This window comes from Castor canadensis, chromosome 11 (genome assembly GCF_047511655.1).
Source record: "Castor canadensis chromosome 11, mCasCan1.hap1v2, whole genome shotgun sequence".
Taxonomy (NCBI): domain Eukaryota; kingdom Metazoa; phylum Chordata; class Mammalia; order Rodentia; family Castoridae; genus Castor; species Castor canadensis.
The window spans coordinates 41,098,955-41,114,535 of NC_133396.1; the positions used below are offsets into that span (position 1 = coordinate 41,098,955).

The window sequence follows — 15,581 nt, forward strand, 5'->3', positions numbered from 1 at the left end:
AAATCCTCAACAAAATAATGGCAAACTGAATTCAACAACACATCAAAAAGATCATTCACCATGACCAAGTAGGCTTCATCCCAGGAATGCAGGGGTGGTTCAACATATGAAAATTACTAAACGTAATAAGCCACATTAACAGAAGCAAAGACAAAAACCACTTGATCATCTCAATAGATGCAGACAAGATCCAACACCATTTCATGATAAAAGCTCTAAGAAAAGTAGAAATAGAATGAAAGTACCTCAACATTATAAGAGCTATATATGACAAACCTACAGCCAGCATTATACTTAACGGAGAAAAACTGAAACCATTCCCTCTAAAATCAGGAACTTGACAAGGATGCCCACTATCTCCACTCCTATTCAACATAGTACTGGAATTCCTAGCCAGGGCAATTAGGCAAGAAGAAGGAACAAAAGGAATACAGGTAGGTAAAGAAACTGTCAAAATATCCCTATGTGCAGATGACATGATCCTATACCTTAAAGACCCAAAAAATTCTACTCAGAAGCTTCTAGACATCATCAATAGCTATAGCAAGGTAGCAGGATATAAAATCAACATAGAAAAATCATTAGCATTTCTATACACTAACAATGAGCAAATGGAAAAAGAATGTATGAAAACAATTCCATTTACAATAGCCTCAAACAAAATCAAATACCTAGGTGTAAACCTAACAAAAGATGTGAAAGACCTCCACAAGGAAAACTATACACTTCTGAAGAAAGAGATTGAGGAAGACTATAGAAAGTGGAGAGATCTCCCATGCTCATGGATTGGTAGAATCAACATAGTAAAAATCTCTATACTCCCAAAAGTAATCTACATGTTTAATTCAATGCCCATCAAAATTCCAATGACATTCATTAAAGAGGTTGAAAAATCTACCATTAAATTTATATGGAAACATAAGAGGCCACGAATAGCCAAGGAAATACTCAGTGAAAAGAACAATGCTGGAGGTATCACGATACCCGACTTCAAACTATATTACAAAGCAGTAACAATAAAAACAGCATGGTACTGGCACAAAAACAGACATAAGACCAGTGGAACAGAATAGAGGACCCAGATATGAAGCCACACAACTATAACCAACTTATCTTTGACAAAGGCGCTAAAAATATACGATGGAGAAAAGACAGCCTCTTCAACAAAAACTGCTGGGAAAACTGGTTAGCAGTCTGCAAAAAACTGAAACTAGATCGTGTATACCACCCTATACCAACATTAACTCAAAATGGATCAAGGATCTTAATATCAGACCCCAGACTCTAAAGTTGGTACGGGAAAGAGTAGGAAATGCTCTGGAATTAATAGGTATAGGTAAGAACTTTCTCAGTGGAACCCTAGCAGCACAGCAACTAAGAGATAGCATAGATAAATGGAATGAGATTTCATAAAACTAAAATGCTTCTGCTCAACAAAAGAAATGGTCTCTAAACTGAAGAGAACACCCACAGAGTGGGAGAAAATATTTGCCAGCTACACATCAGACAAAGGACTGATAACCAGAATATATAGGGAATTTAAAAACTAAATTCTCCCAAAATTAATGAACCAATAAAGAAAAGGGCAAGTGAACTAAACAAAACTTTCTCAAAAGAAGAAATTCAAATGGCCAAAAAACACATGAAAAAATGCTCACCATCTCTAGTAATAAAGGAAATGCAAATTAAAACCACGCTAAGATTCCATCTTACCCCTGTTAGAATAGCCATCATTAGCAACACTACTAACAACAGGTGTTGGCGAGGATGCAGATAAAAAGGACCTCTCTTACACTGCTGATGGGAATGTAAACTAGTACAGCTACTCTGGAAAAAAATTTGGAGGCTACTTAAAAAGCTAAACATTGATCTACCATCTGATCCAGCAATACCACTCTTGGTGATATACCCGAAAGAATGTGACTCAGGTTACTTCAGAGGCACCTGCACACCCATGTTTATTGCGGCACTATTCACAATAGCCAAGTTATGGAGACAGCCAAAATGCTCCACTACTGACGAATGGATCAAGAAAATGTGGTATATGCAGCCATGAAGAAGAACGAAATGTTATCATTCGCTGGTAAATGGATGGTATTGGAGAACATCATTCTGAGTGAGGTTAGCCTGACCTAAAAGACCAAAAATCGTATGTTCTCCCTCATATGCGGACGTTAGATCAAGGGCAAACAAGGTGATTGAACTTTGATCACAAGATAAAAGCGAGTGCACACAATGGAGATAGGAGGACAGGTAAGACACCTAAAAAATTAGCACTTTTTGCCCTCAACACAGAGAAACTAAAGCAGATACCTTAAAAGCAACTGAGGCCAATAGGAGAAGAGGACCAGGAACTAGAGAAAAGGTTAGTTCAAGAAGAATTAACTTAGAAGGTAACACACATGCACAGGAAATCAATGTGAGTCAATGCCCTGTATAGCTATCCTTATCTCAACCAGCAAAAACCCTTGTTCCTTCCTATTATTGCTATACTCTCTCTTCAACAAAATTAGAGATAAGGGCAAAATAGTTTCTGTCAGGTAGCAAGGGGGTGACAGGAAGAGGGAGGGGGTGGGGGAAGGGGGAGAAATGACCCAAACATTGTATGCACATACGAATAAAATAAAAATTTTTTTTAAAAAGTAAACTGTGTATTTTGCAATTTGCTAAGAGTTCAACCTGATACCTAAATAAACTCTCCTTATCTACTACCGCTACCACTGTGTAACAAACTGTCAGAACTCTGCCAAAATAACTAAAGGGTAGAAATGGAAGAAAACTTCTTCTAAAAATCATCCCTAGACATGGGGGTCTGGGATTTTGAATTTTGGAGAATTCTGGTTATGGAAGCTAAGAGAATATCCGATTCAGAGTATCAGAGAGTTGTGGGGTAGTGGTTTGTAATGATGATAAGACAGAGCCAAACAATCATGACAACTAGAATAAAAACAAACAACAAAACACATGGGGACCTAGGGAGAAAAAGAGTAAAAAGGAAAGCTGCCATATGTTTAACCCTGAGACTAAACCAAAGGTTTGTAATTGACCTATAATGACTTCCAGATGATGCTTTGAAACTTCTGACCACTGAGGAAATATGCACCAAAGGAAAAAATGACAGAGTTAAGATATTATTGTAAAACATACGCCTAAACATGACAGTTATGTTTGTATCTACTCTCAACACCCCCAAAAGAGCAGAAAAGGAATAAAAACTGTATAAGCCCACAAGGACAAACAGAACCACAGTGCAGACAACAGTGGACAAGAGGCAGCAGCTTTCTTTTGGAAGTGTGCAAGACCAAGCAGATAGAGACAGTACTTAAAGTCTAAGTGTCCAGCAGCGAGCAAGGCAGAGGCAGCCATTTCAGCTGACCACAGGACTGTGGAAAGATTCAGACAAGAGAAGGATCAGGAACCTCTGTACAGGGCTGAGGGGTACAGCTGAAGGAGGAAGTTGACTAAAATTCTGTATAAAGAGGGTTAGACTGACAGGTCTCCTCCCAGAAGCTGGTGACTACCTGAGTCTCATTCTGACAAGTGGCACAAAGTTAACTGAAGAAATTGAAGCAGACAAGTTCAGGGCTTGGGGACAACAGGCTTAATGGAAGAGAGGGGTCAGGTACCATATTGAAACCAAGGATATTAAATAAAACTATCAATAGTAAAGAATAGGACACACCTTCTTTCCTCTCTCCCCTCTCCCTGAGAAATCCGGTGGCAAAGAGAAAACATTTTAAGACACTAATATTCTGGGATCCCCCACAGATGGCTAGTCCCCAGTTAATCACCCTTGTGGGCAAGTCCACCGTCCACAAAGCATGTACACAGAGCTTCCAAGTGGCTGTTCTGTCTTCAACATGAGTGGATGGCCAAGGATCCTCAGACATCTAAGGAAGGCCTCTGGAATAAAAGACCAAGACCCAGACCAACAAGAGAAGTGAGGACTTAGAGGTAACATGTACATGGTGCAATGTAAAAAATAATACTGTGAATCACATACTCAGGAAGAATGAGATGTTGCATTTATAAAAGAAAAAAAAAACTTGCTTTTAAAAAAGAATTTCCCAAGAACAAGGATAAGCTCTTGAAGATGGAAAACCTGATAGTCAAAGTGGAAGATTCATTATCAAGCTTGGAAGATGAAGCTGAAAATATTCATTTGTTCAAGAGAGAAACTGTTGAGTGAATGCGTTGTTCTAGGTAGTAGTGATACACCAAAGAACAAATGAGACAAAAATCCCAGGCCTAGTAGAGCTGAACTTCCAGTGTGAGAAGAGCCTGAACAGTACTATAACACATCAGTGACATGATGTGTTGGAGACTTTTAATTGCTGGGGGAAAGAGAAGAAACGGTGCATGGGAAGGAGTACCAGGAGGGCCAGGCGCAGATGGCTCACACCTGTAATACTAGCAACTCAGGAGGCAGAGATCAGGAGGATCGTGGTTCCAAGCCAGCCTGGGCAAATAGTTCATGAGACCCTATCTTGACAAACCTTTCACAAAAATAGGGCTGGTGGAGTGGCTCAAGGTGAAGGCCCTGAGTTCAAGCCCCAGTACCGAAGGGATAAAAAAAAAAGAGAGAGAACCAGGAGGGGAGTGTGGAGACAAGATAAACTTTTCAATAGGATGGTGAGGGCTGCTCTCATTAAGAAGGCAACAATTGAGCAAAGACAGGGAGAGGAAGTTACCCATGTGACATCTGGGGAAGATCATTCCAGGCAGAGAGAGCAGCTAACGCAAAGGCACTGAGACATAGGGTACCTGACTGGTATGGGGTACAACAGGGAGAAAACAGTATCACACCTCATGGGGCCATGTAGGCCATTGTAAGGACTGTGGCTTTTACACTAGGGACATGGAGAGTCACTGCGGAGTTTTGAGCAGAGAAGTGTCATGATCTGACCATGGTCTTAAAAGGGTCACACTGGCTGTGTTGAGATGTGGTACTCAAATAGGAAGAATGTGTACAGTGTTGCTCTAGCGCTTTCTGTTTCTACCTCATTTGTTCCCTTTGAGCCATTTGCTGCTTATCCTCTGTTGTAAGAAATGGCTGTTGGCCCTCTGTGTTAGTTTAATCTGTACCCTCTGTCCTCTGCTTGCCTGCACCAAGACATATCCTCCAGCTCATTTGCATCACATCCTCAGGCTCAGAGTGTGTGACAGGTTCCACCTCCACTGTTACTATAGTTTTGACCAAGGCCCTTTTGGGCTCCCTTGCCTGTTGAACCTCTCAGGCATATGCAAATAAATATCAAGCACTTATTTATGGTATGTGACATTAATTTTCTGCTTTCTGACACTCTATAATCAGACAAAGTCCTCTTCAAAGATAAGTTTTATATGGCTTTTGAAAAACTCAACAATTTTTCATAGAAAAACTTTAAATAGAAGGAAGATGGAAAACACTCTTATGCTCCTTCATTTCCAACCAGGACTCTTGGTGGTAAAGCCAACAGCAACCCTTCTCCCACACAGACACACAACCTTCTGGGGGAACATAACCTAATTAAATTGAATATATTTAGGTTATCAGAAAAAAAACACAGAAGCCATTTTCCCCATAGAATTATTTCTTCAATGCTATTTTTTCTCTAATGTTAAAAAATAAATGAAGCCTGTAGGAGTTCCAGTAAAGTTGGTGATAAAAGTACAGGTCCACAGAATTTATTTCACCCAAAATTGTGTGAGATTAATAGATATTAAATATAAAAATAATAAAGAACATGTCACCAACCCTGAAACAAACAAAAAAGATACAACTTCATACTATAAACTTTGAGAAGTGTCAACCAGAAAAGAGAAAAATGGACCAAATTTTTAAAAGGTGCTGAAAAATCAATATAGTCATCAAAGAGAAAAATGGAACATGTTGAAGTACAACAAGGAAATTCTGAAAAGTCTTGCTGCTTTTGAAGCTGTTGGCATTAAGTATGACAGTATACCAGAGGGAAGGTTCAAAATACCCTCTGCTCTGCTGGGAAGCGTTTCTTCCATCAAGAAGACTTCTTCTCCAGGCAAGAAGAGTCAGTGAGGTTGCCATCCTTCCCGGCTCTTGTATATCCATAAATGGGCAAGAAATGGGGGAAGCATCTGTGAACAATAATTATTACAGCTAAAGCAAGAACAGCTCCACGGGACATGGAAAAAGAATACCAAGCCAAACCCCACAGTTCCTCCAGCATGTTATGTTGTTAGCATTAAGGAAAGAGCTCAATGGCAGTGACCCAAAACCCCAGCTCCCACCCCACTCCTCCTGGTCAGGTGGAAGACTAGATATGACACATAAACCATGGACATACAGTCCATCTTCTAGGTGGAAGAATAAAATCAGACCCAATCTAGCACTATTTGGGAGCAGATGGTAGGCTGAGAAAAAGTGGCTCCCATTCCCTAAACAGCCACTGGGTCATACTGCTGTGACAGGTGAAAATATCTGCACATATGAAAAAGAAAGCACAGTCTCCTCAAAACAAAGAATAGGCCTTTGTAAGCGTAACAGCCTACGCTTACTAAGCATTGACTACCCACCAGGACTGCTTTGTGTTTTATGTGTTTTAACCCCATTGATCCTTATAACACTACCAAGTAAACACCATTCTGTCCTCATTTTATAGGTAAGAAGTCTTAAGGTGCAGAGGAGTTAAGAAGCTTCCCCGATCTCACCTGTTAAGAATGGGGCCAGGATTTGGGCAGAGGCAGTCTTGTTCACAGCCTGTTCTCAGCTACTCCTATTCCCAGAGAAACAGGCAGCATTTTAGGCAATAGCTTTGTACTCCCAAGTAATTAAAAAGAACAGAAATGTATTGGCTATGGGCCTTTTCTTGGATACTACTGGAGGCATGAAAACCAAGAAAAAGACAAAAGCTCAGGAATAAGGAATCCAACATTTATTAAGTCCCAGGATAAGAAGTGTGCAGTAGGTGTAAAAAACATAAGCAGTAGGTATACTAAAAAATAAAGCAAATTTTAAAGTTTTTTTAACTGTAGTTTCTTTTTTTCTTTTTTTTTTTTTTTTTTTTGTAGTACTGGGGTTTGAACTGAAAGCTTCACATTTATGAGGCAGATGCTCTACCACTTGAGCCATGCCCAGTGTAGTTTCTAAATATAGATAAAAAATAAATTTACTTGATAAAGGAAGAGTAGTCATACTCTTCCTTTGGTCAGTATTATTTGGTCAGTAATGCACCAAATTCATATATAATAGATGATGTAATATATACATATGAATTATTCAACATATTTGTGTATAATGTAAATACTACTGACTTAAAATTTTTATGTTTACTACATAAACCTAAATAAACCAGCACAGATGAAATGTTAAAGAACATGCTTAAAAAGCACTTATAAATTTTTTTTTTAAAGAATCACTTAAGAGGGATGGCCAGGTAGCTCAAACCAGCAGAGTGCCTGCCTAGGACCTAAGTTTAACCCCAGTACTACCAAAAAAAGGTAAAGAATCTAACCCCCAAAATATTTTCTACCCTTTTTTTTTGTAGTACTGTGATTTGGACTAAGAGCCTCATGCTTGCTAGGTACTCTACTGCATGAGCCAAGACACCAGCCCTAACCCAAAAATATTTTAATAGAAAGCTCTACAAAAAACTTCTTGGAAATTAAAGATGGATTTTTCTGTATGGATGTGTAGATGTGGCTCCTGGGAATCTATACTTTCCTTCCCCCTAAAAAACAAAGCCACAAGCAGTACGAAACTTGGAAAATGTGTTTTGTCTAAGAAATTGAATCACAGCTTCCACCCTCTACTTGTATTCTTTTAGTGTTTCAAGATACTAAAGAAGGGGCCTTTATTTTAGCATTTGGTTGGGGGCATAGCACAACCATCTGTACAGTGCGTTCAGCTACAGGGAAGAGAGCCACTGTGACTAAAAATGGCTGCTACACTGAAGCCACGTGAGATAATGAGTTAGTTATCACTGTCTTTGAGTACTCTATTCATATGTCAATTCTGGATTCCCACCAGAAATTGCTCAAATGTCATGCTTCCCTTATATATTCTGGTATTTCTTGACCCACTGACTCCTTTGATGACCTCCTTCCACTATACATGCAAACAAATCTATCTGCTGAAAGGGAGAACATGGTAAGTGCATGGTGCATGTTTAGAGTCTGCGGGAAGACCAAGCAACTGAATGAAAGAGGCAGCACACAAATTCTTTGAGACAAATTGGTGGGCACAAATGGGGATTTAGGAATAAATAAAAGAAACCTGGGGGAGTCTGGAGGACTTACACTGTGGGTTTTGAATAGAGGTTACAAATCTTGGCCCTTTCAGGTCAGGGATGAGGAAGGGAAATAATACAAACAGCCTGAGAATTGGAATGGGTATTTCAGGAAAGCAGTAAATAGCAGCTAGAACTTATCAAAGAAAGCAATTAAAGTAGTTTGAGATCACAGGAAGTCTGGTAGCAGAAAGTAATATAAAAGAGCTCATACTAGAAATATCATGGAAGAAAGAGCAAATTTGGTGGTTGAGAGGATCTATAGGGGAGGGGCCAGTGATGAATTAAAGATCACGTCAAATTTAGTTTTGCTTGAGAGGTTGAGAAATGTGGACACCTGGACACAGGAGCCTGAAAAAATATAAGTATCTCTGAATTGATGCCTGTATGAAGTTGGCATTGAGACATTTATGTACTGTCTGATTTCTGAGCACCAAAAAACTTTTAATGCAGATTTATATGATATTGATAATCCATTTTACCCTTTCGCCAAGAACACATCTAAATTCTTGGGATTGTACCTCATGCCTGGGGAGGGGGATACACAGGCTGTGTGGAAATTATACTATGTGACATTATACTATGGATAGTGTGTGTAATCTCTGTAAAGCTAGGTTTTACAAGAGAACTGTAAATGCTTATGGCATTTGACTCTGACTCATCTTGCTTCCCTTCAACTTTCCTAAAATATTTATCTACAGAGATTTACATCTTTGCTTTCTTCTTTTTGTGACAATTAAGTTAAAACAAGACTCCACTTCAAACCCAGCACACATTTCCATGTAGAATAAAGAACAACTAGAAACCTGAGGGGTGTGTGTGGGAGGGAAAGGAGAGCCATGATTCCCAGTGCCATCTATTGGTGGCAAATAGAATTGACATGTTTTGGCTCAGATCTGTACACGTGCAGGATTTCCCCCGCTGAATTGGTTAAACAAAAGAGCTTCTAGAAGGTCAAAGTCACCACTCAGGCAACAATGTTTTCTTTTTTCTTTCTCCATCATGAAGATGTGGCGGGGCACACTGGCCCGAATGCGATACAAGAGGACTAAGGCGGTTCTGACAATAATCAGATACTACCGACGCTACAAAGTAAAGTCATACATCCATGAAGTGGCCAGGCGCTTCCAAGGTGTCGAGACCATGGAAGACTATGGGAAGCATGTGAAGTGGCCAACCCCTCCAAAAGTTCTGCACCGTTTTGAGGAGGCCCTTCAGGCAATTTTTAGTAGGTAAGAACTTGTTGGTAAGTGCCATATCCTTTTATGGCAGCACACTTGATATATGAAGTCACAGGTCCTAAACCATAATACTGGCTCAGCTCTTTGCTGTTATGACATTTACCTTTCCCTCTGTCTTCAGTTTTATAGATTTTGGATTCAAAGGAGCTCTGTGTACTTCTCAAAGTAATGGACCTCTCAGCTGATTTTTCCTGTAGCAATTGACAGCAAGCAGCATGCCACAACCCCTGGATCTAAGCCACATTTAAGATGGGCTGCTAGCACTCTGTCTCTACTTTCTATTATTAGCAAAAATAACTTTCTTAAACTCATCTCTTATATCCCAAATTGGCAAGTCCATTGATCCTTTCAGAGGTGTTTCTCAGTCTGGCTCTGCCTTAGACTCATGAGGAGATTATGAAAGACTAATGTCAGGCTCCGGTTCCAGAGAGATCTGTTTGATGGAGCACGAGACGGGGCCCAGGCCTCTTAAGGTTTCCTAGGTGGTTTTAAAGTACAATTGAGGGGAAAACAACTGTTTTAGGTCAAGTTATTTTTAAAATAAGCACCCTATGTAAAATTTGGGACCTTTCCAGCTGATGTTTTCATGGCCTGCCCTAAATCCAGGTTTGTCCTTGCATAAGTCCTTCCTCATTGTTTTCTGAGCTTATTTGTTGCCAGGGTGCACCAGATATCCAGCTGTACCTCAATAGCTTTAAGAGATTGCTTTCAGGACCCCTTGTGGATGCTAGAATAGCAAATGCTCAAGTCCCTTACATAAAATGGTTTCATATGTGCATAGAACCTTCACACTTTCTCCCATATCTTTAAATCATCTCTGGATTACTCAATACCCAATGCAATGTCAATGCTCTGTAAATAATTGTTATTCTGTATTGTTTAGAGAAATTAATAATTTCTCAAAGAAAAAATTCTGTATGTATTCAGTAGAGTCATATCCATTATAGGCCTAACTACATTTTCTAAATAAAGTTAATTGGATCTGAGGATATGGAACCCATGACTATGGAGTGCTGACTGTATCTAACTCTATCTTAGATATAGTCAGGTAGTCATATGAACTAAACTGGCAGTTCTCAAATGTTGTCATTTGGTAACATTTTTTAAAAAGAACACTAATCATCAAGTGTGGTATGGTACACACCTGTAATCCCAACACCCGAGAGGCTGAGGCAGGAAGATCATGAGTTCCAGGACAGCCTGGGCTACATGGAAAGACCCTTCACAAACAAACAAAAACACTAATGGATATCTTAAATGTTTATAAACTATCTGGTAATTCTGTGCCAAATCAGATTTTATCTTTAGATTTTGCTCTATATAAAGATATCACTATGTGAAAGAAAAACTCTTTCATATGTACCTCATTTGTATTCTTGAAAATAAGAAGTGATTTCTCATAAAAAGATCAAACAATACAGAATTATTGAGAGGGGATAAAGGAGAATGACAGAGGGGGTGAATTCAACTGTGATATAAGAACTTTTGTAAATGTCACAATATACCCCCAATACAACAATAATGTGATAATACAAATTTTTTAAAAATACAGAATTATTGAAAGCAACAGTACCCCGACACTCAGTTTTCCCATATAATACTATAAATGTTGGTTTTTAATCTTGACAGGCTTTTTACTGTTCAGATGAATATCATCTACAATCTGTATGTTTTACAAAATTTAAAAACCCACTGCTTTCTCACTGTTTTTAAGTGAAATATAAGGAATATAAAGTTGAAATCCTCACACTGCCCTGTCTTCCCATATTTTATTTCCTTCCTCAGATAACTACTTCTTAGCAATTAGTTGGTGTCCTTCTTAACCTTTGTCTATGCACTTATGAATACACACACTGTAAGAAGCAGCATGACAAAGTAAACAAAAGCACGGGCCCCAGAACCTGGCTTCATCTTCTCGCTCTGCCCTTGGACTAGCTGGGTAAATTAGGGCACCAAGAAGGTGCCTCAGTTTCCTTCCCTATAAAGGAATCATAATAATAGCACCTCATGGGGTTGCCAAAAGGACTATGAGAAATATATACAAAGCATTTCAGGTGGCACTCAGCACACAGCAAGCACTAGAAAGGTTTGACCACACTGTGAGTGTGGGTACATACATGATCACATACCATTTGGGCTTTTTTTCCCCTCCCTTTTTCACATAAGCAGTATTATACATGTGGTTTAAGGCTTTACTTAAAAATAAGTCATGGGGGCCAGTCCATGATGTAAGGATCTGTGTAATATTTTTAATGGCTACAGAAAACTTAATTTTAGTTAGATTGCAGTCTGTCTATATAGGTTTCTTTTTAAGCTTGAGGTTTTGTTTGTGGCCTAGAATTGATTAATTTGTGTAAAGTTCTATTTACGCATTCACTAAATGCCTGCAATTTGTAGACCCTGACTTTGCTTCCACTGTTATAGTAACAAACAGGAAAGATGGGAAAGATAGTCCCAGCCTCCCCAGCAGTCAGAGTCAAGGAACATATGAAAATAAAGTGTCTATGCACATACATATGCATGCTCTGTCGCTCTCTTGCTCTCACTCTGAATGAATCTTGCCATTCATATTCATCTAGTCAGGAGTTGGCAAACTTTTCTGTAAAGGGCCGGTAGTAAATAGTTTTTGCTGGCTGCATATGCTCTGTCTTCTATAAACTTATAAAACTGCAGATTCTTCTTAGCTCATAGACACTATAAAAACAGATCATGGGCTAGATTTGGCACAAGCTATAGTTTATCAAACCCTTATCTTGAATTTTTTAATCTATGGAATACTGAGAGGAGTGTGCTTATTGTGAGGGTTTTGGTTTTGTTTTTCTTGAACCTACATGTGTATCTGCCTGTGTTTTAAGATTTTTCCTCTTTCTCACAGTAAATCTTTGTAAGTGAACCTGCTTTGTGCCCAGCTTTGTCCCCTTTTCATGTCTTTGAGGCTTTTGATTTTTATGGCTGCAGTTGTTTTCAGCTGTCCATAGATAAAGGTTATGGTTTGCATGACCAGGGTGAGAAGCTTACAAGGCTCTCCCTGTGGCTTGCAGGTCAAGTCCCCAACATCCCAGTGGCCTCTTCACTGGGGACCTCTGGAGTCAGCTAGGTGTGGACCTTGTCCTGGGTCACTGCAGGCACTGAAGAAAGGACAAGCTGACCAGGCACAGAGGCTGGAAACAAAGTAGCAGTCAAAGCAAAGGTCTCTCCCACCAATAGTGAAATCCAGAGCTCAAGGGCTTATTGGGTTAGTTTTTTTCCTTTTGTTTTGTTTTGTTAGAAAACCACTTAGTGTTGTAGGGCCTACCTTTCACCATTATTGTTTTGTAATCTACAATCACTGACCCCATCTGCCATGGCAGATGTCCTGCCTCACCACAGCCAGCCAGTGTCTGTGCAGGGAGCTGGCACAGTTCTCACCTTAAAACCTGTCACCTCCTGCCTCTGCTACCAGCCCCTGCTATTCAGGCTTCAGGATCTTCTGGCCTTGTCAAGAAACCCATCTATACCTAAGCGTTCCTCTCCTTCCCCTGATCTGCCTCCCATCAGCCCCATTCCATCTGCTTTGTATCTAACAAAGTTTTCACACCTTCCAGTACATTGACTTCATTCCCATTTCCTGATGTGTTGCAGACTTGCCCTTATTTAGTCTGTTATTTGAGTGGGAATATTGATTTTCATCAAATCTCATTCTAGTTTTTGATGGGAACATAGTTTGAGGACCACTGGCCTCTGACTATTTATCTGACTGAAAACAGTTCCATTTGTTTCCAATTTCCCTGCTTCAAGCTCCTGTAGCAGAAAAGAGGACAGAAGTATCACATGGGACCAGGATGCCACTAAGAGCATTAAAAAAAACTTTTGCTGTTTTCTTAGTCAAAAATATGTTTGGTTTATGCTTGCAGTTGCTTAGGCCAAAAACTCATGGAATCATCTTTTTATCCCTTCTTTCTCCCACATCTACTCCATCAGCAAATCCTACTGGCTCTTTCATTAGAACATATACAGAATTAACTTCACCTCCCCTGCACCTCCCTGACCTAAGCCAATGTTTCTAACATGTGCATTATGGAAATAGCTTCCTGTTTCTTGTCCCTAGCCTGTAGCAGTGACAACATTCCTATTAAGGCATGAGTCAGGTAACATACCTCCCTTGTTCCGAACCTTCCAGTGGCTGCTCATCTCATTCAGAGAAAAGGTCAGACTCAGAGCTCCATGGCTGTTTAGACCATGGTCCTCCCTCTGACCTCTTTTCCTGTTCTTCCCCCACCCCATGCCACTCCAGCTTCACAGGACTCCAGACTATGCTTCTAATACACCAAGCATCCCCATGTCAGTGCATTTGCACTTGTGGTTCTCTCTTCCTGTTCATTCCTACTTCACTCTCCAGATTGCCAGCTCCTCACTTTCCATAGGTCTCTGTTCATCTGTCCTTCTCAGAGGTGCCTCCCCTGACTATCCTGTATGAACAGCACCCACTTCCCTTCTTGGCACTCCCTGCCCTCTATAGCAGGTATCCCTATCATAAATATGGTATATCTCCTTGTTGTGTACTCACTGTCTGGCACTCCTCTCTCAAGTAGAAGCACCTGGCAAAAAGGATCTTTTTTGTTTAGATTATTGCTGTGTCTCTACCTCCTAGGCAGTACCTAGACCACTTTAGTAGGTGCCTAGGACACAGCTGAATGAGTGAATGATGAACCCACATCTTTGTGCCCTAAATATAAACACAGGTTGAATATCCCTACCTGAAATGCTTAAGCATTTCAATTTCAGAATTTTTCAGATTTTGGAATATTTACACAGACTTTACTGATCGAGCTATGCTCAAGAATTTTAGGTTTCAGAGCATTTCGGATATCTGATTTTCAGATTAGGGATGTTCAACTTGTATTACAAGAGTTGATGTGTCACTAAGTTCTAGTTGCTTTCAAAACACACAAAGCAAGTTTTACAATATATCTGTCTGCATAAAACTATGTTTCATGAACTTCTGTGTACATTTTGTAAGCATTTTACCTTTTTATTAGCAGTGTACAATTACTTTGGATTCATTCTTAGTGGCAGTTTTAGCTCTTTTTGAGAATGAATGGGAGTTCATTTGAGTTTCTGAAGCCTGTACATTTTATTTATTTGCTTACAGGTGGAGAGCATCTCGGCTCATCAAAAGCATACCTGCTTCAGACCTGCCCCAGGTTAGGGCAAAGGTTGCAGCCATGGAAATGTTGAAGGGACAAAGGGCTGACCTTGGGCTCCAGAGAGCCTGGGAGGGCAACTATCTTGCTTCAGTAAGTACAAGACAACAATGTGGAACTTACTCCCGCCCCTTTTACAAAGAAAGAGAAGAATTTTTCTCCAAGAATTTACAGAAAGGGTAAAACACATAAACTAAGTAACTTCACCAAGTGCCTGTGGCTCATACCTGTAATCCTATCTACTCAGCAGGCAGAGATCAGGAGGACCACAGTTCAAAACCAGCCTGGGCAAATAGTTCAAGAGACCCTATCCTAAAAATAGCCAACATAGAACAGGGCTGGTTAAGTGGTTCAAGTTGTAAAGCAGCTGCCTAGCAAGCATGAGGCCCTGAGTTCAAATCCTGTTACCGCCAAAAAAAAGAAACTAAATAATTTCAATTAAAGATACTAAATTAAAAGATTTTGAAATAACCCAAACATTGTATGCACATATGAATAAAAGAAAAAATTTTTTAAATTTAAAAAAAAGATTTTGTTAGCAGAGCATGGTGATATGAGCTTGTCATCCTGGCTGCACATAACCATGAAGCCCTATCTCCAAAATAATGAAAGCAAAAGGGGCATGGCCAAAGTTCTTGCTAGCATACCTGCCTAGCAAGAACAAGGTCCTAAGTTCAAACCTCAGTATGAAAAACAAAAATTGTTTCCCTCACTTTGAACAGAGCACTCTATGTTATATTCACATCTGTTGGGCACACTCTATAACCTGGCTTTTGACCATTTAAAACTTTCCCTTGGATTATTCAGCCACTATTTTTAATCACCACCTTTATATTAATTATTTCCAAAGCTCCATTTTATCCTCTCTCCCATTCCCCAATTTAACATTTTTATAAGAATTTTGATGTTATAAC

General features: G+C 39.7%; 1 protein-coding gene across 4 annotated transcripts in view; it reads left to right on the plus strand.

Annotated features, from left to right (window-relative positions):
- Positions 1 to 15,581, plus strand: part of Myo1d (myosin ID) — a 343,577-nt gene that overhangs the window by 191,344 nt on the left and 136,652 nt on the right. For all 4 annotated transcript variants that reach the window (XM_074046362.1, XM_074046359.1, XM_074046360.1 and 1 more), the window contains 2 exons: positions 9,252 to 9,475; positions 14,616 to 14,760. In XM_074046362.1, coding sequence (XP_073902463.1) covers positions 9,252 to 9,475; positions 14,616 to 14,760 — 369 coding nt within the window. The remainder of the gene's footprint in view (positions 1 to 9,251; positions 9,476 to 14,615; positions 14,761 to 15,581) is intronic.